This window comes from Aptenodytes forsteri, unplaced genomic scaffold, assembly GCF_000699145.1.
Source record: "Aptenodytes forsteri isolate BGI_AS27 unplaced genomic scaffold, ASM69914v1 Scaffold841, whole genome shotgun sequence".
Lineage (NCBI taxonomy): Eukaryota > Metazoa > Chordata > Aves > Sphenisciformes > Spheniscidae > Aptenodytes > Aptenodytes forsteri.
In genome coordinates this window covers 485,259-511,482 of record NW_008796189.1, presented here as the reverse complement: position 1 = coordinate 511,482, position 26,224 = coordinate 485,259, and the positions used below count along the sequence as shown (strand labels likewise).

The window sequence follows — 26,224 nt, the reverse complement described above, 5'->3', positions numbered from 1 at the left end:
AGACATTGTTCTGGGCCAGGACTTCTTGTATGCAATGGGGTGGTTGTTTTTTATCTTGCAGTTCTTTCTCAGATCACCTTGAGTTGTTGTGGATAACAAGAATAAAAGCATTTTGCCCTGGGAGGCATTGAGACTGAATGCCTCTGAATGGGTTAGTCATCACAGTGACCAAGCCTATTGCTTTTTGCCTGGTGTCTGTGAATTATTTAACTTGCCTGTGTAATGCACTGTTCTCCTCTCATATTTTTTTTTCCTTTTTTTTTCTTTTTCTCCTCACCCAGAGAAGAAAATCCCTCATTGGAGAAGGAGGAGAGGTTCCAGTGCTTGGTTCTTAAGGGTAATTCAGTCACACTGCAAAAAAATCTGAGAAAGTAGCCTTTTTGTTAAAGCTGTGCTTCAGACCAGCTGACCTCTTTATCAGCAGAGTCCCTCAGGACACTTCTGGGCCTTTAAGGCTGTATCTGGATTGTGGAGGAGGTGTGCTTCATGAAGTGTCCTTCATTCCTGAGTCCCAGTCTACTAAATCAGAGACCAGACTAGAGAGCGCCCTAGTTAATTTCCTTTACTTTCAATAGCAGCCAGGGCAGGTAGAAGAGTGATAGTATGGTCCCTGGTACTATCCTTTAAAGATTTGGGACTTGGCTGTGCTGTGCAGCTTAATTGTAGCCAGAAAACACTGGAGGGTAACAGTTTATATCAGTTTAAGTAGCTTTCTATCTCATTCTGGCAACTTCTGTGATAAAGTGGCTGTTGTTTATAGCAGTGGGAGTGGGGAAGCAGGCTACGGAACCTGGTTCCAGTCCTTTTTTATATAAGGAGAGGCCTTGGTGCTCCACAGAAGTAGTTACTAGAGTGGCTTAACCAGTGTTAACCCTGCTGTAAGTCTTTAGAAACCTGTACTATTGCCTCAGAAGAAAATCTGGAGGCGGCAGGGCTGGGAAGAAACCAAAGCCCCCTTTACACACACTTTTTCTAGATGTCCACTGGAAGATTTACAGTGTGATACCCCAGACTGCCTCACATTTTCCCTCACAGACATATCCCAGTCAGTAGCCCTGATTTCTAGGAAGGGTAGTACGCTTCAGTCCTAAAATGATATGCTTTCTGCACGTGTTCAAGATCTGTCACAGTGATTATTTAGAATTGCAGTCCTTAAATATGGAGAGTCACCAACAGAGTCTAGAGAAGGAGGAAGGGATGTTGGCACTATTGCAATGTTGCCATATAGATAACTCTGTCATGTCCATCACTTGACATGACCTTTCAATCTACCATATCCCATATTCAGCCTTTCACAGGCTGAGGATTGTGCTTATGTGGGACTTGCAAGAATTATGAGGCAGGTGGAGGGAGAGAGAAGGTGTTTCTAATAATTCACTCCCTTAAGGCCCCCTACTCCCCAAAATCCGAATCTGTAATTGCTGTTTGCTTTCAGTGCTAATAGCTAAAAGTTTCCTAAATGAACCTCAGTTGCTTGGACTTGGCCTTAGTAACTCCAGCGACATGTTTCTGACATTACTAGTGCAGCTTCTAATCATGTTTAGCTGTAGGAGCTGCAGAGGTTTCGGGTTTTCCTTGCTGCTTTTCAGTTGTCTGATTAATTTCAACATGGACCCTATTTAAGTGGCTCTGATTGCAGGAAATTGCTGCGGCATGTGACACATGTCACAACAGTGCAGTGATTAAAGCCCCCGCGTGTCATTTACTGACTGATTGAGCTAATCACACTGAGAGAGCGGCAAATGTGTGGAGAGGAACTGGCATTCCTTATTGTTCAGGATTTTAAGCATCCTGAATTAAGAGTCCAAATAAATGACAGTTGGACTGGAATTACTTTCAATTTACATCCTTCGAAGCTTGCAACCAATACCCAAGTATGTCATGTTAGGAGGCAGAGTTGGCTTGCTCCTGTTTGAAGCTACACTGTAAGAACAAATTGAAGTAGGGACATTTTAAATAGTGTTGACTCTAAGGAGGTACCAAAATTAGCATCTGGATGAACTTCTGTGGCAGAGTCTTTGTTGGGGTGAAGTGTGAATATGAACTCTTTTTTTTTCTTCCTTTTTAATACATTTTCTGTTTCTGCCAACATGGAGTATACATCATCACTTCAGAATTATAATGATTTCTTATTAACGTGGTGTTGTTTTGTGTTATTCCTCTGTTACTTCTCTGCAATTAGAAAGAATGAATTTGGAGTCAAATTTCCTAGTTTTACAAGTTTCCGCCTCTACTTTCTTGCTGTGTAGGCTTTCTTAATGCAAGGGCGAGTTCTGTGTCACAGAACTCAGCTGGGCAAGGCTGACTGTTAGAGTGGCCTGTGATTCATGAGCAGCAGATGTGATATTGACTATGACCCAGTGAAAAAGGAAGGAGAAAAATAATTTCTGAAAAGGGAAACAATGAAGTTTCTTGGGCAGACATGACTGTGAGATGCTCTGGTGCCTTTGTATGGCTATTGACTAACTCTCATGCCGCTGTTATGGCAGTGTGAGGAGCAGAACCATGAGACTGCTTTGAGATGGCTCAGGCTCATTCCATGGGGCTGCATCCTCTGTCCAGCTGCAATATCTTCTGTCCACACCCTTTCCATTCTTTGGTTCCAATATGCTTGCAATGGGGAGAATTGATGTCTGCTGCTGATTATCTTAGTCAGTGTCAGGCAGAGAAAGAACGAAGCTGCTATTACATCTAGATCTCATACACGCTTGTATTTAAAAACTCGTTTCCTTTTCTTATCCTTTAGGTACGGAACCCTGGTCCTTCTATTTCATCAACGGCTTTCTGAATTTCAACGTGGCATTTATTTTGGCGCTGCTTGTGCTGCCACTGACTTGTCTCATGGAGTGTCTGCTTCAGAAATTTCATGGTGAGTGCAAGACAACTGTGAATGCCAAGCACAGACAGCCCACATCTCAACCTTGTTGCTAAAGGGAGAGCTTGCCTGCCAAAGAGCAGCTTTCCTTCATTGGAAGTGAAACTAGGTTCAGGGAAAGTCTTTGGAATAATAGGAAAGTTCCTAGAGCTCATTACTCAGTTCAGTATTGACCCCACAATGGAGTTGCTGTGTAGAAAGAACACGCAGTGACATGCATCTACTTACGTGCTGTCTGCAAAAGGGCAGAAACATGTTCTTCTCTTCAAGGATGATTCCTGTGTTCCCTGCCTCCACCTCAAGAAGAACAATGTGTTATCAAGGCTGAACTATCCATACCCACAGTAAGCTTAACAAGTTGTATGGTACATAACCTTCAGCCAGACATGCAAATGCATTAGAAATAGCCCTGTCAGAAATCTTAAGGGGGAAAGAAACTATGTACCCATTGTTGTTTCCATCTTATCTGCAGCTGGAAATGGTAGCCTTTAGAGTTATTTGGGGAACCTTTTGCTGTCTCTTCCATTGTTACTTTTTTTATACCACTGCCAGAATGTTTTCTGCAGCAACTTGAGAGAACAGAGTTATTATTTCCTTTTTGATTGTTGGGGCTGAGCCTACAAATAGGCATCCTCTGGTCTCTGCTGCTGCCACCCATGTTGGGATTGAACCTGGACTCTTCTGTGCACTTCAACTCGCAGGACAGTTGTGTGCTACCCCATGCTTTGGGAAGTGTCCCCATAGGCGTGGATATACAGAGAGTAGAGAAAGGAGGAACCAGAATATTCCCTACTTCACGTTGGGCTTTCTCTTAAATTAAATGACATCAGTTTAAACACATGACATTTGGCAAGTGACTCTAGAGAGGAAAAAGGTGTTGAGGAAGTGTGAATTCTTCTCTGCCGTTTTCCTAAGGAAGATTCATTAAATGTCAGCAGCAGCCTCCAGATTCATCAGTCCAGTTAGTGCTTCGCTCTCTGATTTTTTACTGAGTACAAGAAACAATAACATCATAATCATGGGTGAAAATGTATGTTAACAGGTATTTGCTTATATCTGTTCCTTGGATATGACTGACATACTGTCAGAAACCAGTAAAAGCTCAGTAGGAGATCCTGTAAATGCAAGATTTCCTGCTGTTCACTTGGTGTTCTTGTACTTAACAGCAGGAGCAATTCTGCCAAGTGCTTTGTTCTTATTGTCTGTGAAATGCCGTTAGCTTAATTGCTTAACTCTGCTGTTGGGAGTAGCAAGGGGGCAGAAAAGGGACTGAAAATTGTCAGGCACTGTAGAACCCTCCTCAGTGTGACTAAAATTCAGGGTAATTGTTGTTATTTTTGAATCAGTTATTTCCTCCGTTAAGCAGAAGGTGCCTGAGAGACATCTCATGCTGTTATTTTTGTAATGAAGCAATGAAGGTTGTGGAAGCTTCAGTCGCTAAACAACCATTTGTAAGTTGAAGGGTAGGTCCAGAAGAGATCCTTTCTGATCTTTGTATGTATAGCATAATACACAGCAGGAAATCTAGTACTTCTGACCACCCGTTTAGACATGTCAATTCTTGATGGGTTTTGTCTCTTGCTTGGATTCAGTAACGCAGTCCCTTATTTTCTGCTTTTGGTCTTCTAAATTCTGTTGAAATTGTTAGTATTGATTGTAGGAATCTACAAAAATTCTCTGATCAAAATTCTATACTGACTGTTTGGACATGTTACCTGGATTTTAGCAACATGGCTGCTCAGAACATGGTGTGTTTGTGTCTGAAGGCAATAGTTTGGGTCTGAAGAATGGGCTTTTGAATGTGAGATATGATTGTGCAAGAGGGGGAATAGGGTAAACCCCTCATTCTTACATTACTACTTTGCTGAGCGTTTGTTTCTTTCAGTTCAGAATCTGGGCCGTCCCTACTGGCTGACACTAGCTCCTATGTACATTTGGATCATGATTTTCTTCAGTCAGCCCCACAAAGAAGAGAGGTTTCTCTTTCCCATCTATCCCCTCATCTGTCTCTGCAGTGCTGTGGCTCTGTCTGCTCTTCAGGTAAGTTTTAGTGGAACATGATTTTTTAATGAGCTCATACCTTTAGGGAGCATAACTGCTAGCTGACTTCTTTAACATTGCTTCCCAAAGTTTGGGAACATCTGCAGAATATCTGTGTCTGTGACACAATCTACAGTGATTACACAGTTCAGGACTGTCCTATGCATAACTTTTGATCATTGTCTTTAATCTGTTAGCTGGTACAGTTTTCATTTTTGAACCATGTTTCATGGATAGGTGTTGAGACTCTGGAAGCAAAATGCACAGCCATTCTAATACTGAAGTGTGTGTTGCTGATTTTACAAGTTAAACCATAATCTTCCTGTACAGGTTGATTGAGAGTATGTGGAAAACTATTAGCCCTCTGTAAGATGCGATGTAAAAGCAAAAATATTTGGGATTTCCCTCCTGATTGTCGTACAGAATGAGCTCATCTAATAATCTTGGACTTCAGTGCAGACTGCTTAACAGCCCAGCAAAAAAAGATCAAATTTCATGGCTTTAAAAGGTGATCACATTAGGAGCTTGTCCGGGATTGTGTGAAATGATAAATGGTTGAGAATATTTCCTTGCCACTAATTATTTCATGATGACTTTGAGTTGTTCTCCCATCCCAAGTGGGAATTTCTGGTGAGGAGCAGTTGTGATGTTGTAGTGCCAATACAACACAACATCCAAGAGATGTCATGAGGATTAGTAACTTGCTTATAACATTTTGCCTCCTTTGTCTGCTGTTAAGCAAGCTTTAAGGGGCAGGAATGCGTGTGTGTAGGAAATGCATTTTGTTGTATCCTAGTAAGAATCCTTCACTGATTTGAAAAAGGAAAAGTGATCTTGTTTAGGCATCGGGAAATTGCGTTGGACATTTGGAAGAGCCAAAAATTGGATGCTTAGTAAATATCACTTGAAACACTTCATAGAGTAAAGCACTAATATAGATTGATAAGACCCTTCCCAAAGCACAAAATTATTCATCTTTCCTCTGTTAAAGAGGCGCAGGAATGCAGTCACTAGTCCCTGTTAGAGCCTGTTCCAGCTGTTCGGCCTCATTCTGCTATTACTCCTCTGTCCTGCTATGCACCACTGCTGGCTGTTCCTGTCCTGGGCTCCCCACCAGCATTGCCTGCACCCCTCAAATCACTCTCATTCTTCCCCTGGTCAGTTGCTATTCTGACTGTTGATCTCCCATCAGTGCTGATGCTTTGCAGTGCTAAGCTGGAGCACCCCAGATGAGTTTCAGTCCTTGCGTTCGTACAGGATCAAGCTCTGTAATGTCAGCAGTTTTATGGTTCTGGCTGAGAATTGCTATGTGCTGTCAGAACATTCATCAGAGGGCAATGGTTTAGGACCTTTGCCAAATATGGCTTTAGGAAAATCTAGTGTATATTTCTGTCCTGCATATTTTAACACTGTTTGATGACATTTTGTCCAGTATTCAGTATCCAGCTGAGAATTTAGAACTGATTGCCCACTAGTAGTACAAGCTTGTCAGAGTCTGCTCCTCCAAACCACATGGATCTGGCTGTTATGAGAAAAATGCAAACAAGACAAGAGGAACAGAAACCAGATTAGGATAGGAAGTGAATAATCACTCCTGCAGAAAGGCAGAGCAGGAGGGAGGGACCAAGCCAAGTATTGGATGTAGTTCCTCCTGGGTATTCCCAGAAAGGCTTTTAAATTAGAAAAACCTAAAGGGCTTTTCTTGTAACAATTTCAGAGTGGCTTGTGTTTAAAGGTGGATGCAGAATGTGCCGTGTGTTCTTTTATCCACTTCAAAGCTGTAGTTTGTGCAGACAGGGTAAACGACCATAGGTCAGTCAGTAAATCTGGGTCATGAAACTTCTGTTAGCGAGCAAGTCATTCCAGCATTGAAAATGAGGTCTGTCTGTGTAGGGAAGTTCGACAGAAGTGTCTGAAAGGGACACTTACTGGTTCACTTACTGGTGAACTGCTGGTTCACCTGGGAACAACCAAGCTGGAGCCCTGGTAGAGAGTACTTTACAGCTTGACTAGAGGTCTTCCTAGGGAAAAGAGCTGAAAATGTCTTTAAATACCCTAGATTATCAGTTAAGAAATGTGACTGAACCATGTGAGTTTCTGTGCATATTTTATGGTCTGAATGAAAAAATGAAGACCAAAGATCTGGTGGGAGATGCAGGCACTGCTGTAAGGTCCTTATGAAAAATAGAATTTTGCTAAACATGTCAGAGTTTGAGTAATTTTATATTGTCTTTTTTTTTAATCTTTCCTCAGAAATGTTACCACTTCATATTCCAGCGCTACCGTCTGGAACACTACACAGTCTCCTCCAACTGGCTGGCTCTGGGGACTGTCTTTCTCTTTGGCCTTTTGTCATTGTCACGCTCTGTTGCCTTATTCAGAGGTTGGTATTTTAGACTTGTTCTGTGCTTTCCTGGCTATTGGTCTTAAGGCCTGCCAAAGTTTTGCTGCTTTGACTATAGCAGCACAGTAGAAATAAGGAGCCTCGAAAGTTTGGATGTCATTGTTGCAGGGAAAGAAATAAGTTCTAATGGTCACCATTAATGAATGATTGTATGTGTGTGTGTGTATGCACATTCATACATGTATGTATGAACGTATATATGTATTCATGTATGTATGAATGTATCACTAGGATTATATCAGTTAAAAATCTGCTGCCCTTCACTTTCAGCCAGTACAACTATACTGATATAAAACCTGTACCCAGGCTAGTATTAAAGCAGATACTTTAACTTTCAAACATATGATCCCACTTGAAAAAGCATTTTCCCATGTAAAACTTGTTATTAGGTGCATGTGTCCTTAATGGAGATGGATTAGATATGGTCCTTAAGTACTTTCTTGAATCAGAGCCATGCAGTGAACCTTCCCACCTCATCAATATTTTTTTGCTTGATGGTAGCCATTGGCAGTCAGGACAGGAGAACGTGAATAAAGGTCGTAGGGTACAAGCCCTTCTAAAAGGAGGGGGAGCTTTGGAATCCAGCCACTTTTTAGCATAGCCCAATTCATTTATTCAAGAAGTTATCAGTTAAGAAGTTATATATGAACCATTTTTCATAGTCTTTCAAAAGTAGTCATGTAAATATCACCTATTTCTTCAGCCTTATTTACAACTTTCTGCCTTCCATAGGCTACCACGGGCCCCTGGACCTGTACCCAGAATTTCACAGGATTGCTACTGACCCAAGTATTCACACTGTGCCAGAGGGGAGACCGGTTAATGTCTGCGTGGGAAAGGAGTGGCACAGATTTCCAAGCAGCTTTCTCCTGCCAGATAAGTAAGTTGTTTAATGTAAAAGGTACAACTTGGTGAGATTCATAAGGAGGGGCACTTCTCATAAGAAGTATTTATGGGAGTAGCCTTCAAGACCTTGTATCTCTGTTGACACCAGCATATCCAAAACAAAGGATTCCAAAGTTTGTTGTCGGCAGATTATGTTGTCCACAAACTACTGAAAATTTGTAGCGTGACTGCTCCTCTAGCAGGGCTGTCTACCCTCAGGAATGAAATGTCCTTGGTTATGCTTTTGGTTTTCTCCACACAAAATGTTACTAGCTCCTGCATTTTCCTGCTGGCCTTTCTGACACTGTTTTCTGCAGTTGGCAGCTCCAGTTCATCCTGTCAGAATTCAGGGGCCAGTTACCAAAACCATTTGCCAAGGGACCAATGGCCACACGGATCATTCCCACTGACATGAACGACCAAAACAAGGAAGAGCCATCTCGATATGTAAGGATTATATTCCTGTTTTCTTTTCCTTACCTTACTGTATAATTTGTATTAATATAATGCCTATGATTGGGTCTCCCCATTTTGTTTCCCGGGGACCATACAAGTTACAGAACAAAAATGGGCTCTCTGCAGCACTTGGAAGTTTCCCTATTTGTGTGAGTGGTTTCTGTTTGCATTTCATCTGCCTATTTTTCAATTAAAGACATAATAATAATAATAATAATAATAAAGAAGCAGAAGTAATGATTCCTAGTTATTACGATTTGGGGTTTACTATAATGTGTTACTGCGATCACAGGAAAGTGAACTGAATGAGTAGCTTGAAATCCCCCACAGAAAATGTTTGTCACTGAGCAGGGATTGAAATTTTCCTTTGTACATTCCTTTCTTTTTAAATATAAATGTATTCATCATATTTGCAACTGAGGAGGAGGAACTTAATTTGGAACTTCACTGAAACAATTGTGTCAGTGATTTCAATCGGAATCTGTTAAGGTAATGTATACTGGTATTATTCATTTGTTACTTTTCCTGGTTGTATTGTATTACCTAAACAAAAACAGTGCACACATATGAATATTTTAAAATTATGGTCAGGTAACTTCTCTAAAATTATTTAGCAGGTTAAATCTTAGCAGTGCACTAAATATTCTTTGCAGTGCACTAGCTACTTAGTCATCCTTTATTTTTTGTCCTAAGGGTTGAATGCGAGGAACTGCCAAGAAATGCATAGTCCTTTCTTCATTCTCTCTTAGCACCTTGGAGGATAGCTTTGGTATGTCCATCAGTATATAGGAAGCACTCACATGTGATGGACCAGGTCTCTGGTTTACACAAATGGGTCTACCCTGGCTGAAGACAGCAGACGTATGCTTGTTTATGTGGCTCATGACTTTGGCCTGTTAGACTTTGTACAAGCACTTGTGATCTGCTCACAGAAGTGGATGGAAGGTAGTACTATAACACAGGAGCAAACTGTGTGGGTAAAAGTAGGGATCAATCTTCTGGGTTAAAGCTCTCTTATTTTAAGCCTCATTATGTAGCTACTGGAAATGGGAAGGAGGCGTGTTCCCACCTGAGAGAAGCTGTCTGCTGCAGTGCATTTAATTTACAAAATCTTTAACTGTGGCATATTTTTAGCACACACAGCTGGCTGGTGCACAGCCTGTGACTAATGGAGCAAAACACACTTTTGTTTCATGGTTGTTTCTTAATGTCACCCTACAATTTTGTTATTTCTCATGCAAGCAAAAGGGCCTAGGACATTAGAAATTAGCTACTAAATGTGAATTTTAAATGGGGTTTTAAAACTTCTACTTCTGACCTGCTAATAACACCAAGAGAACAAGATCTTTTCTCAAGTTTAGTGAGCTTATGAATGCAAGCATACCCAGATTTAAAAAAAAAAAAGTTAGCAAGCACTGAAAAAGGTCCATCATAGTGAATAAATCTAAATAGCATCAGTCTGTTGGTCATTTAAAGGGGAGAAAACAAATGGTTCAAAGGGATTATCTGAGCCATGGACAGCTTAAAACCAATTAATGGCTGCAGAAGTGGGACCTATCTCTCTGTTTCAAGTGTAAGAATCTATTACTGCTCTGCTTGAAAATTGAAGAGTAAATCTCAGTGTTTCTGTTGCTATGAGACACTGGGGAAAAGAGTGATTTGATCTTCTTGTTTTGCAATTCTTCCTTCCTTAATCATGTTGAACAGCACTTAACTTGTACTTGTCCTACTGGGGAGATGCATTTGTCTCTGAAACTGCTAAGAAAGAGATAAGGAGTATTATCTCTTACAAAGATGTATCCAAGCAGGAACAGTAGATTAGGCCTAAAAGCTGAAACTGTTAAAAACTCCTGACTTCTGAGGAAGTTTTTTTTAACCACTTTATTTTCACTTCTTTTCCAATTCCCTTTAGCTCTGTTTTGAACCATAGGAACCACCTGAAGCTTGGTCTCATTTTTGAAATATGCATTTGAGTGATCAGTAAAACATCTCTGATTTTGCTCAAAACAGTTGAACTTTATCTGTGGTAAACCAGACAAACTCCTGTTGTGCTCTGTGTGGCCAGGCTAACATCCATCCAGATACCAGTGAGCGACATGTGGCTGCAGCAGTACAGCAGCAGGCTGCGCCCTTAGGTCCATCTCTGTACTATACCGTGCCCACTCCTGTTATTCAGGATGTGATCAAATGTAGTTCTCTACCACTTAGCATAGCAGTTGCATCAAATAAAAAAAGAGTGGGAGGACGAAAAGGAAAGGAGAACAGAAGAGGATAGGATGTAGTTTAGAAACTCCTTGCAGCTCCGTTCACTAAGACTGACTTCTTTCTACAAAGAAACGTTTCAAATTCTGTACACCACCAAAGTCTTGTGTAAATCCCCAAATAAATGCATAGGTGCTGTTTTGGCCCTCCGACCAGGATGAATATTATCCTTAGCTTTGGTGTAACTTGTAAGAAGGCACTATGCTCTACTTGGAATGGTAGAAGGGAAATCTGTCTTTCACCTGGCAGATAATTCATATGCATTGGAAGTGCCAGCCCTTTTAGGGGAGCATTTAGAATGAGAGAAGTGAGATTAGTCTTAGTGCTTGAGGCAGTAACTTGTCTTTCTCTGAATGATTCTACATCACTTACAGAAAAACTTGGTTAGTGGTTTGGGAGTCTTTTTGCTAATGAGCCAGAACCTCTCTCAGGGCCTGGAATGTTCTTCTCATACAGTGCAAGAAGTGGATTCAACATTCTCCTCAGCAGAATTTCCCATGGTGTAATTTCATTTGCCACTCAGTTGTGATGCCACGGAGCTGTCTGGCATCCACCTAATTAAATTGTTTTCAGCCTAAATTGTTACAATAAACCCCAAAGGTGCTTCAGAAAAGTGAACTGAAGCATGTCCGAGGAAGTTTGCAATAAAATTTTGTGGGAGAGCAAACTGAAATGTGGGATACCTCAAGGAAGAGTTTGAGGGAGTAAGACAGAATAAGACATAGTCATCCTGGAGAACCTCAGCTGCCTGCATTTAAGATAACTGATGGGTAGAGGCCTTTGCAAATCTGGCTTAAGGGGCCTTAGCTTTTCATTTGACTAATCCAGCTATAGCTGCCCTGCCTTTTTCTTCACCTTTTCAATGTGTCAAACTTGTGCAGTGACTCTAAGGAAATTTGTTTCTTCATTGAAACACCTGGTCATCACACATTACCTTTTTTTTCTGACTTGATGAGATGTACACACTGTTGTGCAATCAACAAGACACAACTGTGTATGTTGTGTTCTGCCATTGTGCAACTGATTGTAAAAGCACTTCCAAAGAAGGCATGAAAAATTAAGTGAGTGATGGGATTTCTTCTGCAGAAAGTTGGCAGATACACTGTTTCTTACAGGAGGATAAACAGGGGAGCGTGAGGCACTGGGTCCCCTCAGCCTGATCTAGCATGTACTTTGTTGTCTTTCTTGGGCAGTGGGTCAAGCCTTTATCATGTGAACTTGACTGTACATTCTTTAGGCCTAGGACAGCACCTATACAAGGTGTTAATTGGCAGTGTCTTTGGATGTTTATACATTACAAACAGTTCATGATCATGACAAACGAGTGCTGAGTTGGTACACTTCCCAGCATCGATGTTTATTATTCTTCTGGTCTACAGAAATATTCCTCTGGATGTGCCTTAACATAAGGTACCCTTCTCACTGTTGTGCATGCACTTTGGAGCAGAATTCATTAATTGCTGTTACAGTAATGATAGGAGTAGTTATCCGTAGAGCACTTAAAATGGGGGTATGTACTGGAAACTGCAAAGGTCTGTCCTTTTCAGAGTTTTTATCAATGATTTGCAGGGGGGGAAGGAGGAATAGGCAATAGGCTTATTAAATAACAAATGATGTGGGAGAAAGTAGGTAATTAGAATTCAAAGTGATTTTGACAAACTGGAGAGAGGATCTGAAAAAAAAAAGGATGACATTTACTATGGACAGTGCACTAGACAGAAATAATAAGGTGAATACCTGTAGGTTGAAGACCAGCCAGTTATGCACAAGTCCTTCAGGAAAGGATCCAGGGGTGCGGCGAATCACTGGATGAATACAACTTAGCAATGCCATGCTGCTGTATAAAGAGATGAGCCACATAGAGGGCTATATGCACAGGAGCATATTGTGCAACTGTTGCTTTGCTGCTCTGCATTAGGAAGTCCTTCATTAAACTGCCACATCCTGATTTCGGCACTGCATTCAGGATAGATGTGACTAATTGAAGACCCACAAGAATGATCACAGGGGTAGAAAACATGACTATGGAGTAAAATAGGGTTGTAGAGAAGACAAGAGCCATCTTCAGATAACAGAACTCTAGTATGTAAAAACTATCACAAAGAAGATGATGTTTTCCTTGTTTATGATGTAAAACAAGTAGGGACAGGCATGAACTGAGACAGAAGAAGATTCAGTGTAGACACCAGGAAACCTTTCTAACGCTGAAGATGGTGAAGTCTTTTGCCTGGGGAGCTTGTGGAGTCAGCATTGTAGCAAGTCTTTAATAGCTAGTTAAACAACCACCAGGAAAAACGTCAACAGAATTGGTTCTGCTACCTCAAATTCCTCTCTGTGACTTGACAGTTCCTCAGTAAGAGAGCTGGCAGTGGTACTTCCTCAGACAGGGACCCTAGGACTCTTCTCCTATGACCAGAGCAGTAGTGATAGCTTGTATTCCTCCATAAAGGTTTTACTTGAAAACATTCAAAATATTTTACAATGTATCCTGCATGAAGCATGTCACCAGTTGCTAGAAATTTAACCCCCTTCTCATTGATAAGTAACAGCCTGTATAAATGAACACATACAACCAGAAGCCTACAGGAAAAAAAACACAAGAATGTCTTTCTTTCTGCAGATTGACATTTCCAAATGCCACTATCTGGTGGACTTGGATACAGCAGCTGAAACCCCAAGGGAGCCAAGGTATTCCTCCAACAAAGAAGAGTGGGTAACCATTGCCTACAAGCCATTCCTAGATGCTTCCAGGTATGCTTTACACATTTGAGAGGGAGGGAGAAAGGCTGGCAGGTCTGTGAACTAATTCTGTTCAATTATCCTCTTGCAAAAGTAGCGGTATACAGGGAGGAAAGATACATGGGCAAACGCTAGCTTGAAATCCGGTTTCCAGTAAAGGCAGCTTGCTGGCTACAGTGGAACCTTTGTCAAACTTGTACTTGCAATATTTATGACCTAGGCTGCTTTAGAGGGTGAAGCTAGCTGAGAAGGGTGGTAAGAAGGATTATTTTAAAAAAGAATCCTCCCTGTGCACTTCTTGCTGAAGTAATGTTTTTTGTTTTGCTTTCTGAAGAAATGAGGTATATGTCATCTCCTCCCAACAGACTTTTGAATCTGCTGTCTTGTTTCAGCTAAATTCAAGACAGGTGTAAGTCAGTCTCAAAGAGCATGAGGTCTTACAAATTTTATGAACGAGAGGAGGCAGACAGAGAGAGGAGGCAGTCTCATGGAGTGAAAAGTCAGCAAGGTCACACCTTTATTAGGCATCAGAGAATCCATGGAAGAGACCTCTGTTAGAATCCGTTCTTCATTAGTTCTGCTGCTCACTGAACAACTTGCTTGTGTGTCTGAACAGGAATTTCTGTGAGAGGCAGAGATTGAAATTGGTCTCCTCCAGGCTAACAGGGGCTGGAATCAGCGTTGTCAAAGTGGGAATGTTGTTAATACATTCCTGCAAATACAGAGACCCTCAGCTGTAAGGGGACAGTTATTTAGTCATTTAAAGCTCTGGTCATGTAGCTGTCATAACAGGACAGGGAGGCTGACTGGAAAAATCTCTGTAAAAAACTAATACAGAGTTCAGTGCCCTCCTATTTTCTATGTGAGACCTTATTATTTCCTAGTAATAGGACCCTCGAGGGAGGGGGGCTGGTAAAAGCAGCTGAACAGTGAGAAAGAGTGATAATGTTAGAGCAGCTCCCGGGAGTGCTCTAATGTTCCCAGCTTGCTGACACAAACAAGTTTTCTTGGCAAGGTTTTTCATGAACTATGTTTTCCGAGAGACCTGCTGTTACATTCGGGCAGGACTTTAGGAAGGGAGAATGAGATGGCCAATGAGTCTTATTAATGAGGCAATAGAAGCATCTGCGTAAGAGTTTTGCAGAGGACTCCTTGTGCAGAGCATATACCCCTGAATGTGCATTTATGCTTTGAAGACACATTCATGTGTTTTTAAAGCTGGTTTATCTTGCTATCCTCTGCTGAACAGCCCAGCTTTGATTGTTTGGATCTGATCTAAAATCCTTTGAAGTCATTCAGAGGCACTGAGTCAGGTCCAAATGAGCCTTTAAGACACCTTGGGTTAACCATGGGGATGTAATTTGCTAGGGGAGCTTTCAGAGGTAGCAGCTGCCTGTCGCAGAGATGCTAGCCTGCCTAATGAAAGCAAAGTGAATTACTCTGCTATGGCTGTACATCTCACAGACTTCTCCAGAATGTCCTGGATTCTCCATGGCTTCTTTCCACTTCTGCTCATTTTTCCTGTACTTAGCTGATGGTTGGTAGAGAAGGAGTTGGTCTGTCTCATGGGGCTTTTTGGATTATTGCACTTTCAGCCCCCACCCATAGCCTCTGAGCTTTTGATTAAAGCTCACGAGAGACGTATCACTGCTCTCTCTTCTGAACCGATTTCGTATCCCCTTAGAGGCTGTGCCCTGCTGAATAAAAAACAGCATTTGTCTGGAAGCAACAGCACAGTGTATCTGCTCCTTTTGTGGGGAGAGAGTTGAGTCTACCCCTGTAGGCCTTACCACAGGACACTAGTGTTTCGAATCCTCCACTTTCACGCAGGCTTTTTTGTTCATTGCTAACTTGGCTGGGGATTTTTCCTGTAAGATGTGTGTACATCTGATACCATCTCAATCCTGACCCTACTGCAGCCTGCAATGCTGACTGGAATCAGTGCAAGGAGCTAAGCTAGAGCCAAACGCATAGCTCAGTACTGAGCTGAGTCCTTGTCACTCTCTTCACTGCTTTAATGCTGTTTCTGTATGAGTCACTCTATGATATTTTTCTTTCTTCTTTTCCCCCCTCCTTCTTATTAGGGGAAATTGATAGGATTAAGGAATTTCCCTATTTACAGCTAAACCCCTGCATCCTGCCAAGCATAAATATCTGGCTGGTTTCTCAGGAATTTGGCTGAATACATAGGTAGATGTGGTGTAGCAGCTCTGTGCTTCTAGGGGAAATGCTGTCAAAGTACTTCCTGCCAGACTGAGGCTGGTAACTTATTCCCAAGTTTGGCAGTGAAAACTCGTGCATTCATTTTAATTTGATATATGATACTGTGTGTTGCATTTAGATCATGTAAACTCCAGCTAGATTCCCAAGCTGTATGTTTCTTGTTGGCTAAGTATCTTGCAAGCCTGCAGCCAAACTCTGGTAACCCACTCAGTACAGGGATGTCGATTTCTGTGTGTGGTCCTTCATGTCTGGCTTGTGAAAGGAAGGTGCATGTGGCTGTTACCACTGGAAGTAATGGCTTGGCTTGTTGTAGCAAAGGTAGCATCTCACCATGGAGCAGCAGCTTGTTGTGAGAAGCTGAGAGTCACAGAGAGATCCTGAAACTTCAGAGCATACTGACACTGGTAACGATGAGATGTAAAGGCAGAATACTGGGGGTGGGGAAAGGGGAGCATACTCCCTGGCTAAGCAATCACCAAGACCTTAGAACAGATCATCTAAAGTGGTGGGGAGGAAGGGGATCTTTCTGGCTGCTGTGTCCTCCTTAATAAAAGATGCTGTTGCATTAATGGGAGACTGGAATAGAAGAGGGTTTGCAGAGCATGTCCCAAGAGGAGATCAGGCAGTCAGATCCTTAGCCCTGCTGGTGTCGCCTGTCAGCCTCCTCCGCTCCTGTTCTTGTGCTGCATGGAAATTCTCCATGCTGTTCCTTATCAACGCCTCACAGCTGGAGCAGAGGGGAGGTGTGATGCCTTCACCAGTGGAGGAGGCCAGGTTGCCATAGCAGCAGGTCTGATTTCCATCCCTGCTGTTAGTACCTCCAGAGCTCCCGCAGTTTGGAGCGCTGGGCTCCGTCCCTTCAGCAGACCTTCAGCAGTCTGCAGGTGGGGCAGCTCGAGTGCACAGTGCTGGTGAAGGACTAGAAGGGCATGTGCTTACCTGGGGGATATCACTGATACTGAGGGATGAGAGAACCAGCAGTGTCTCCCCATCTTGTCACCCTGCTTGTCTGACAGATTCTCTGTTACCTCTGAAGGACAGTAAGCCAGGAACCATGGCCTGCCTAGCAGGGCAAATGTGTAGCAGTGGGCACAGCTTCCCAAAACAACTCATGGTACAGTGAAGAGCAGTAAGAACAAACCATGCAAGGTCTGATATGGCCTGTTTTTAGCCAGTGTGTCACTTAAAGGTATCACATTTAAAATTGGATACTACCGACAAGGTCAAGGCCCCTTTTGCCAGCCCATCCACAACAGCATGAGCAAGAGAAATTTCAGAAAGGCTCTGTTTGGATTGCCTGCTTCATAATTTTTTGTCATATATTTTTAATTCCTTTCTGTAATTTGGCCCTTGGAGAAGAGGTAGGGTGGATGAGTGATTAAGGAGCTCAGCTGGAACTTGGTGCTCCCAAGACTCTGTCCACGTATCTTAAACCCTCCCTGTGTTGCAGTTTCGCATTTGGACCAAAAGTTTGTTAGCTCCCCACTTATCTCCAGGAGTTTGCTGGCAATGAATAAAAGAGTGAGAAGCTTCAACTTCATAATAGCGGTGGCAGGTAAATCCCTTTGCATTGTTTTGCATCCAAGTATTGGAATTTTGCTGCAACATCCATATAAAGGTTTCCCATGGCAAATGTTCATAATCAGTCTGTTGAGCTCCTTGCTCTGAATGCGTCGTAGCACTTCTAAAATAAGACAGCATTGTTTGCTTTGTTTTTTTTCCCTGAGTGTGATTGAGTTGTAACTTGCATAAAATAATGGGGCTCAAGCAATTCTCAAAAGGGGAAATGACACAAGTTTTGCAGTAGATTGGCAGCTGACAGATGAGTTAGCTAGTGGCAGTTGCAGTTCTGTCTAGCAACTGAATGAGATACGAGGGTCTGTCTCACCCTGCAGACTCAGGCATTAGCTATTGTCCTTTTGTTGAGATTGGAAAACCTCATTTGCGAAGCAAGTACTACTGGTGTGTCTTTCTGTCTGTGGCTGCAGCAGTCTCCCTTGCTGCTAGTCAGCCCTTGCTTTGCTTGCTTCTGTCCTTATCCCAGTCTGTAGAGTACCAAGCCCACTGGAGTGGGCACTGCAGAGCCTCAGAGGGAGGACACTGAGAGTTGCCACTCCATCCAGCTGGAAGGTTCTCTGAGGGCATTGGGTATACCCTGAGACTGTTTCAGGGATGCAACAAGTACTTCTATAGTCCCGAAAGGCAGGCCTGATAGCGGAGAAGGTATGGAAATCCCAGCAAAAACACTTCTGTGTTTTTGTTTCGTTTTAATTTGAGACAACAAATCTAGGCAGGGCTGTCTCTCTTAGACTTGAGAAATTGATCATTCTGGGGAGTTTAGCTGCCGGAGAGGAGCGGTTACACAGTTGTAATAGCACATTAGGTGCTAGAAATTGGTAAGCTGAAAGGATCCCAGAGTTAGTAGATCTGTGGGGAGAGTTATTCCCAGGGTAAGACATACAGGTCTGTGGGTAGAGTCAGTGAAGATGCATCAAGAACTCCTATAATGATCCAGGCTGCTCGCATTTCTGAGCTCCCCAGCTTAGCAGAATGACGCATCTCTCAAATCCAGCACCTGCTTCCACACAATGATTTGGAAATGTCCCCTGCTACCTCTGAAGTAAGTGTAAAAACACTATGAAAATGCAGCTTTTTTTATAAAAGGGAAGGAGGAACAGAAGAAGTGTCACTTTGAACTGAGCTGCGAGGGAAGCTGCCAGGGTAGACTTCAGGTCTGCAGCTCAAGTGGCTGCAGAGCAAGGAGCATTTTTGGGCAAAAAACCCCCATGAAACACCTCCCCACCCAAACCAAACTCCAGCTCTTGTTCTTTGAAAATAAATGACCCCAGCAGTTCAATTCACTCCTGCTGAACTGGAGGCTTCTGGGACTCACTGCGAGTCTCACACTGACGTCAGCAAGTGCAAATGTAAATCTCAGCTGGCTCTGATAAATGGTGCTGCTAATTGAATTAGAGAGTACTCCAAGCCACCAGCTAATTATGCTCCTCAGGAAGCTGCTTTGTCCAGGTCCATTTAATTCTATATTGGCTGAGCACTCCAAATCTGGCACAGAAAAGGGGAAATATATTACAGCTCCCCACTGAGGAGCACATATTTTGCAGCTCTTTAGGCTGAGCCGTCTGCTTGCTCCAAATGCTTGGGTTTACCATCAAAAAAAATATTCTTAGTGCAAAATTAATGATTCGGTCACCTTGTTCTAGCATATCATTACCCCGGTTTGATAAGAGAGACTGTCTCATTCCCTTTAATGGTGCTTTCCTCCATGTTACATGAAATGTTTTCCCTACTTTTGTTTTACAAGTAGCTAAATTACTTCTTAGGTGCATGGCTGGTACAAAATTTAACACCTAGAGGAAGTGCAAATGTTAATGGGTTTTCAGAGAGCTTTGATCATGAGCTTCCTGTGTATGCCTGCAGCTAGAAGGTACTAGGTCCTGCCCATGTGGCAGAGATTCAACTTCCTCCTGCCTCTTCTTTCTGCCATTCCCTTCTCTTCTTCCTTCTCATGCTTCTTTCTGAATTCTGCTGTCAGTGGGGTAAGAAGTTCAGGTTACAAGATGCAGTCAGGAAGAATCTCCCACCACTACATGTATCTAACTGCTTCCATTCCATGTCAGTCTATGAGCTTGGGAGGGGGGACTCGAACATCTTCACTTAGCAGTCCTTGCTTCCATTCCAGAAGAGCCTCCACTGGCATTAGTAGAACAGGACTGTTGAGTTGCTTTCTTCTGAAGTCCAATAGGTAATTTACAGAAATACGCTTAGCACCAAACAGCACTGTGGTTCCAGCTCTGCTGGGTGTACAGGTAACTGTGCACCTCTATCCTAACTGGCAGCTGCTCTGGGTGCTGCAGCAGTCGCTCCCCTAGAAACCAAAAAACTGGAAAATAATTCAGCCCCCCCCGAATGTGCGATACCTCCCATGTCTGGAGCACAGCAACAAGTGGGCAGAATTTGCCTGTTGCCTGGCTGCGGCCTGGAGCCCACCACTGAAAGAGCCTTGCTGCATCAGTGTTCCAGTAGCATTGCACTAGACCCTTGGCTACCCAGCTTGGAGTGATTGTGGCCTTGATCTTGCTACCAACATGCTGCTTGGGAGCTCTATGCTGATTAAGGCTACACACACTCACAGTCTCTGGGGGACAAATTTAGAAGCAAATGCAAATAGAACATTATATGTATATATTCACTGTCATCTGTCATCCCAACCCCTTCCACGTACCATCTGTTGTCTGAGGTTGCTGAACCTGACAAAGCGAGGTGACAGGAGGTAAAGGTTCCCTGTCTGAATTTAAAGCTCTATCATGACTTCCTGAGCTGTCGGTGCATCAGCAGCCATGGTTCTCTCATGGCTGCTGCTGAGAGCAGGCATCCAGGGCTTTGCTACTGTGTAGTTACCAGCAGCAGAGAGAGCAGCCTTGTGCTTGTGTCCAGTCTGAGTCTCTTTTCAGTGAGAAAGTTGCTGCTGAACAAATACAAAGGCTGACCTTATAGCTGTGGAGCAGATAAGTTGGTGCTACCATTTACCATGCCATATTCAGGGTTTCATGTTTTTATATCTGACGTGGTTCTCTGAGCACATAAACGTTACTATTTTTAAGATGCCTCTTTTATTTTCTGTTGCCTTTTTTTAACCTGTGTCCTTAGACTGGGTAATTGGAACCAATGTAAACTGTTCCCTTTTTACCTTTACAAGTCTTGTGAGCGAAGAGTCATTTTGCTATGGCACCAGCAGCCTGACTAGCTAACACCTGGTGGAAACCAAGGACTCTTTGTGGACTTGACAGTTTGAGTAATACATCATTTCACCCTGAAGACCACGGTGAACTTCACTTTTGGGGTCTCCTCTGGCTAAATGAGATCTACAACTCTCCATTCTCGGAGCACGTACTTCTTGTTTTGGGGGAGGAGTACAGGAATGTAGATCAGCTGTGGCCTTTATATACCAATTCACTGTATTGTTATTTGTCATGAGTGCCTTGGCATTATGTAGGACATCCACTGGTGGGAAGTAAGAAATGGCCTCAAGTTGTGGCAGGGGAGGTTTAGATGATGTAAGGAGAAAAATTTCTTTACTGAAAGAGTGGTTCAACATTGGAACAGGCTGCCCAGGGAAGTGGTGGAGTCCCCATCCCTGGAGGTATTTAAAAGACGTGTAGACATGGTGCTTAGGGACATGGTTTAGTGGGTGGTGGTGTTGGGTTGACGGTTGGACTCGATGATCTTAGAGGTCTTTTCCAACCTCAATGATTCTATGATTCTATGATTCTATGAAGAGCAGCTATCTTTCTGCTCTGTGTTTCTTGTCATTTTCCACCCTTGGTATTTTTTTCCATCAGTCATTCCTGCCTCTCCTTTTTTGATCTTTTTTACCAACAGTATTTTCTCCTCTGTTTCACTGCTGATATAAACTGTGAAACAGTGAACATTGACATTTAAACTGCTGCTAATGAGGGCTGAGTTGCTAGCAAAGTTAAGAGCATGTGGAGAGCTTTCGTTGCTCAGAGTTGTTTCAGGCTGTCTGCAAACTCAGGATGGTTACACTGAGCTGGCTTGTTTGGGAAGAGATTTTTGCTACTACCAGCTCCTGGAATTTCCTTTTGTTCTAGAAAGCAAAGCTGAATCCTGCATATTCTGAACATATGCCACAAAGACCATGTGAGCACAACCATGTGAGCTGCATTGGCCCTATATTTCAGAATACCAACAAGTAAAAGATATAGGGAGTGTTTCTCACAAAAGGTATAAAGAAGAAGAAGTACAGACAAGATAGTAGTGTTTCTGCAGAGCTGTGAGAGGCACCAGCACTGAGGGTAAACACAGGCGTTTAGTTTTGTTGCTCCAGCAATCAATCAGACCCACCATTACTGGGTTTCCACTGCGTTGTACAGTGCTGTCCTGGGCAGGCTGTCAGTATGTAGATGCATCCAGGTCAAGGGGAGGATGTGAACTGGGTGCTGTTGTCTGACTGCTGTCAGCTCTACATTTGGACTGAGTGACTGAAAGCATTTTCAGTGCTACAGACTGTATACTTGGGACCTCAGCCATCAGCTGAAGGTGCTGCCTTCCTCTCTGTCCCTGAGCTAAACCGCACAAGGCTAATTCAACAGATTACTTCATCTTAACCCAAGCACACACCCTGAGCTCTGGGGAATTGTGCTAGTTTCTGTCCCTTTCTTACAATGTAGCAGCAAGCTGGTACTCTACCTTACTTTTCAGTTTCCTTGTTTTAAACAGCATCCCAAGCAGCTTGAACACAGTTGCTTTTTCTTGTTTTTCTTTCTTTCCTTTTTCTTTGCTAAAGGGAATTGAAGTGAAACCACACCATTCACAGAGAGCAGCCATGGTAGCAATGGTGGGTTGTCAGGCTCAGAGGAGGAGATGCCAGAATAAGTTCAGCAATGACATGATGTTCATTAGCCACAAGAGATGGAGGAGGAAAATCAAGCACTTGTTTTCAAAGGGATGCTTTTGCTTCTAGTGACTGGAGGGAGGGCTGACCTCCAATTTCCAGGCACAAGGAAATGACAGCTGCAAAAAAAGTTCCTCGTTCAGAATACACCAAAATTACCATCTTCTGCCTAGTTATTTGCTACTAAGAGATTCTGCTTTGAACATGTTCCCGATTCCAGCACCTCAGGAATTCACAAAGAGCAACCATTTCCAGTGATTCTTTTATTTAGGAACTTTGCTGGGTGCTTTACAATTTGTAAAAGGCTTAAGTATTATCACTGAGCTTTTTGTTCTTCGAAATAAAGCAATCAGCATTTTTATATCCTAAAGCACAAGCTGAGCGCTTGGCAAAAAAGCAAGCTTACAAGATGCGGGATGTTGAAAGGAGGCAGAGTCTCACAGTTAGAAGTGGGACTTGCAAATTTTAGGAATTCAGACTTGCTCAGTCTCTCTGAGGGTAGACAATACTTTCTGCCTCAGTTTCCCCTCTCCAGTGTGGGAAGAATACTGCTTTGTCTGTCACTTTGTCTGTCTAAAGAGGGAACATTTCAACTGAAAAATGCCTTGCTTTGTGCTTGTATGGCATCTTATGTAACAGGACCCTGCTGCTGAGTGGTGCTATGCCAATGCAAGTAGATATCACCAGTCTTTTCCTGGATGGTCTTTTGCTCCAGGTTGCAGGAGATCAGGAGCTGCTTGTTCTCAGATGAATTACAGTAAGGCTGTCTAAGAACCCTGGGAGCCTCCAGGGAGTTGTAGTTCACAGTGGCAGTTCCTGCCATTGTTTTTTAGACTGCATTTTTGAAAAATATCCAGTGCCGCCTTACAATAAGCAAACGAAACACAATTAATCTTTCTTCTGAAAAAGTGACTTGAACTGGATGTCCAGAACCTTGGCTGTGTAACCAGCAAAGCTGTGTGAATTGCAGTGACCAGCAAGTACATGCTGGATCTGTGTACCATCCCTGACTTAGCACGCTGCAGATCAAATTTGAGTGCTGCAGTTGCTTTTCCAAGCTTTATGTGGATGGAGTTAGACTTATGTCTGTCAAGGGTTGATAGTTTACCAACAAGTTAATCTTAGAGAGATAGAGATAAGCTTAAATGCTGAGGAAGCAAGACTCTGCCCCAGCCCTGATTTCAATAAGTTTCTCTAATTTTTGAAGCTTCTAGCAAGGTTCAGTGCTGCTGCTGAAGGACATTATATTGGTCCACTTCACATTTAAACCTGGATTTTACTATTAGTTTGCTCAGGAAGAGAATACATGCATTTAAAATGTACTCAGCTAGCACAGCTCCAGCAATTAGCAGCCAAAGAAAAGGTACTAATTTGATGCAGCCATTAAACCCTCCATGCTTGAGTACTCCATTGGTCCAATTGTTGCAAAGTGCTGTGAAATGCCAGCTCCCAGCACTAGCAGGGCATGGAGTGAATGCTGGCAGCCTGCAGCAAACTGCTTGTAGGCTTTAGAGCGGTCCATCCCTCTTTAATTCAATATTCGCAACAGAAGATCAGCCCAAGAGCAAAACTTCAAAATGCCAGTGCCCATCAAAGCTTCTGTCTGCCCTTCAGACATGCGTGGAGGAATCGGCGGCCAGAAAGATTGGATAGAAAAGAGGAGATGCCAGGAGCTAAATGCAGCCTTGCTATCTTTCACCTTCATAGCATGCCCTGAGGAATGGGAGGCCTGCCTGTCTGTATGATACCAAAGGCTCACAGGGCTGTACTGTCTGCTTTTTGGACAGTGATATCCGGGATCTAAGTTTCTTTCAATAAATACAACAACTTCCTGCCCTCTCTCCCCCTTAATCCTACTGGAATGGATAGTGGGCATGCTGAAGAACTGGGCAGGCTGCTGCTTTTAAACTGGTGATGCTGGCACAAACCAGCTTTGGTCCCACCAACAAGGAGAAAATGGGACTGGGCTTCGTATGCCTGAACCATTAGCATTCCTCATGTTACTGACTCACCAGCCCAAATCTTTTGGAAAGCCTCATTTGTATTGTTTTGAACATACTGGCTAATGAGCGCTTTAAGGATGATTTGTTTTTCCTTTCTGGTTTCAGGTCCTCAAAGCTGCTGCGTGCATTCTACGTCCCTCTCCTCTCAGAACAGTACACATGGTATGCAAACTATACTATTCTGAAATCCCGGAGGTCGAGGCAAACCAGGAAAAAAATGGGAGGCTAGCAACACACCTGGGCAACAAAACCAAAAGCATCTGCTGACACTCTTGGACAGCTGCCTAAGCCATCTTCAGTTCCGTTTTTGAAAGATTGCGCTTGTAAGATTCACTAATAAAGATTTCCCATGAAGTAATTTCACTCTGCAAGCTTCCAGCTGTAAAAAGGGTGCATCATCTGTTTTCAGTTCCTCAGTGTCAGGTCTCTGCTCTGCCTACACAGAACATATTGGTAAGAAACCATTTGAAAATCCAGCAGCCACCTACGAATGTATTATCCCTGCTGCTCCCTGTGTTATTATCTATTACACCAGAGAAGAGAAAAATGGAAAATAAAAAGGAATGACAGTATGAGGTTCTGCTCCAGGTTGCAATCTGGCACTGGGAAAATCCAGCTCAGCCTCTCTTTCTCTCTCCTGCTGCCCCACCTCCACTGTCCTTGTCTGCTTAAGTAGTGTTCACCTTCTCCTAGGGAATTTTTTCAGGTAACAATGTTTAGGAATTGTTTCTTTTTTAAGAAAAAGGAAAACACCTGAGAGACAATTAACTGAAATGCACTGAATCTTAAGGAATGAAGTAGTGTGCACCACAGAGAAACAGCCTAAAGTTGCTCTGTCCAGGAGACACTTTCAAGGATAAACTTGCGCTTTGGGGAGGAAAAAACCCAAACTTAGGAGTTGAGCCAATTAACTGTTTTAACGGGATCAGAGTGTTTTTGTTATCTGTGAAACCAAGGGTTTGTTCACTATTTATAATAATTTTTTAAAGATACCTATAACATCCTTTGAATTCTAGACTACAGCATCTTAAAATTTTTGGAAACATCCAGAGAGGATAAGAAGCATTAATTTTTTTTTTCGCAGAATAGACAGTATATGTTACATTGGTCCAATATGCTTCAGAGCAATTTATTTATTATATCTCCATTTTTAAAACATGCAGTATCACAAGCTAGATGAAGGGAGTTGTTTTCACTCACATCCTTGGAACTCTGTGGGGATGGGATGGCAGGAGATGGAGCAAATGGAGGTTCCTTTTGCAAAAAGGCTGTACAAGCTCCATGCCCCACTGTGACTGTGATTAGATTGGTCTGTGTGTGCAGTGACGGAATGCCAGAGCAGGTGGATCAGGAAGCAGATTGGTATGTTTGGAAGCTGTTGGGATCCAAACAGAAAAGCATGTGCCTCTGAGGATACATGTGTCGGTCCAGGTGCAGAATGCAGTGCTAGGCAGGTCTCTTGGCTAGTCTGCAGATTAACAGCTGAGCAGGATGGGAAGGGCAGGCTGTACCAATGGGGCTGTGATCTAACATGACACCACTGGGACAAAGCAGGAGGAGCTGGATGAGGAGCAAGGCATGGGCTGAATCATAAGAGCAACTTTAGAAACACAGGGAGAGGTGTTCTGAATCCCCTGCATTTCATTAAGGAGGAGTTTTTTTAATGGCATTGTGCTCTATTGGAAACACAGCTTATAAAGTGCAAAACATGGTAAGAGCAAACAGTGTGCTTCTTCGTTGTCTGGATGATTACAGCATGGACAATGCAGTTCTCCTCCATGGCACCCCCACTGTATGGAGGAGCAGTTTGAAGCTGAGACTCTAAATTCAAACTTTGAAGGCTTAGGGAACCATCTGTGGTATCTAAGTCTTGGCTCTCTTCAGAGAGATGGATTTCACCCTGT

At 42.9% G+C, this 26,224-nt stretch overlaps 1 protein-coding gene across 2 annotated transcripts in view; it reads left to right on the top strand.

Moving 5' to 3' along the window:
• The window catches only part of ALG9 (ALG9, alpha-1,2-mannosyltransferase), a 31,264-nt gene extending 6,623 nt beyond the window's left edge, over positions 1–24,641 (top strand). For both annotated transcript variants that reach the window (XM_019474292.1, XM_019474293.1), the window contains 7 exons: positions 2,747–2,869; positions 4,761–4,915; positions 7,169–7,298; positions 8,052–8,199; positions 8,522–8,651; positions 13,543–13,673; positions 24,426–24,641. In XM_019474292.1, coding sequence (XP_019329837.1) covers positions 2,747–2,869; positions 4,761–4,915; positions 7,169–7,298; positions 8,052–8,199; positions 8,522–8,651; positions 13,543–13,673; positions 24,426–24,549 — 941 coding nt within the window. In that variant the 3' untranslated portion in view covers positions 24,550–24,641. The remainder of the gene's footprint in view (positions 1–2,746; positions 2,870–4,760; positions 4,916–7,168; positions 7,299–8,051; positions 8,200–8,521; positions 8,652–13,542; positions 13,674–24,425) is intronic.
• Positions 24,642–26,224: the final 1,583 nt, after the last annotated feature.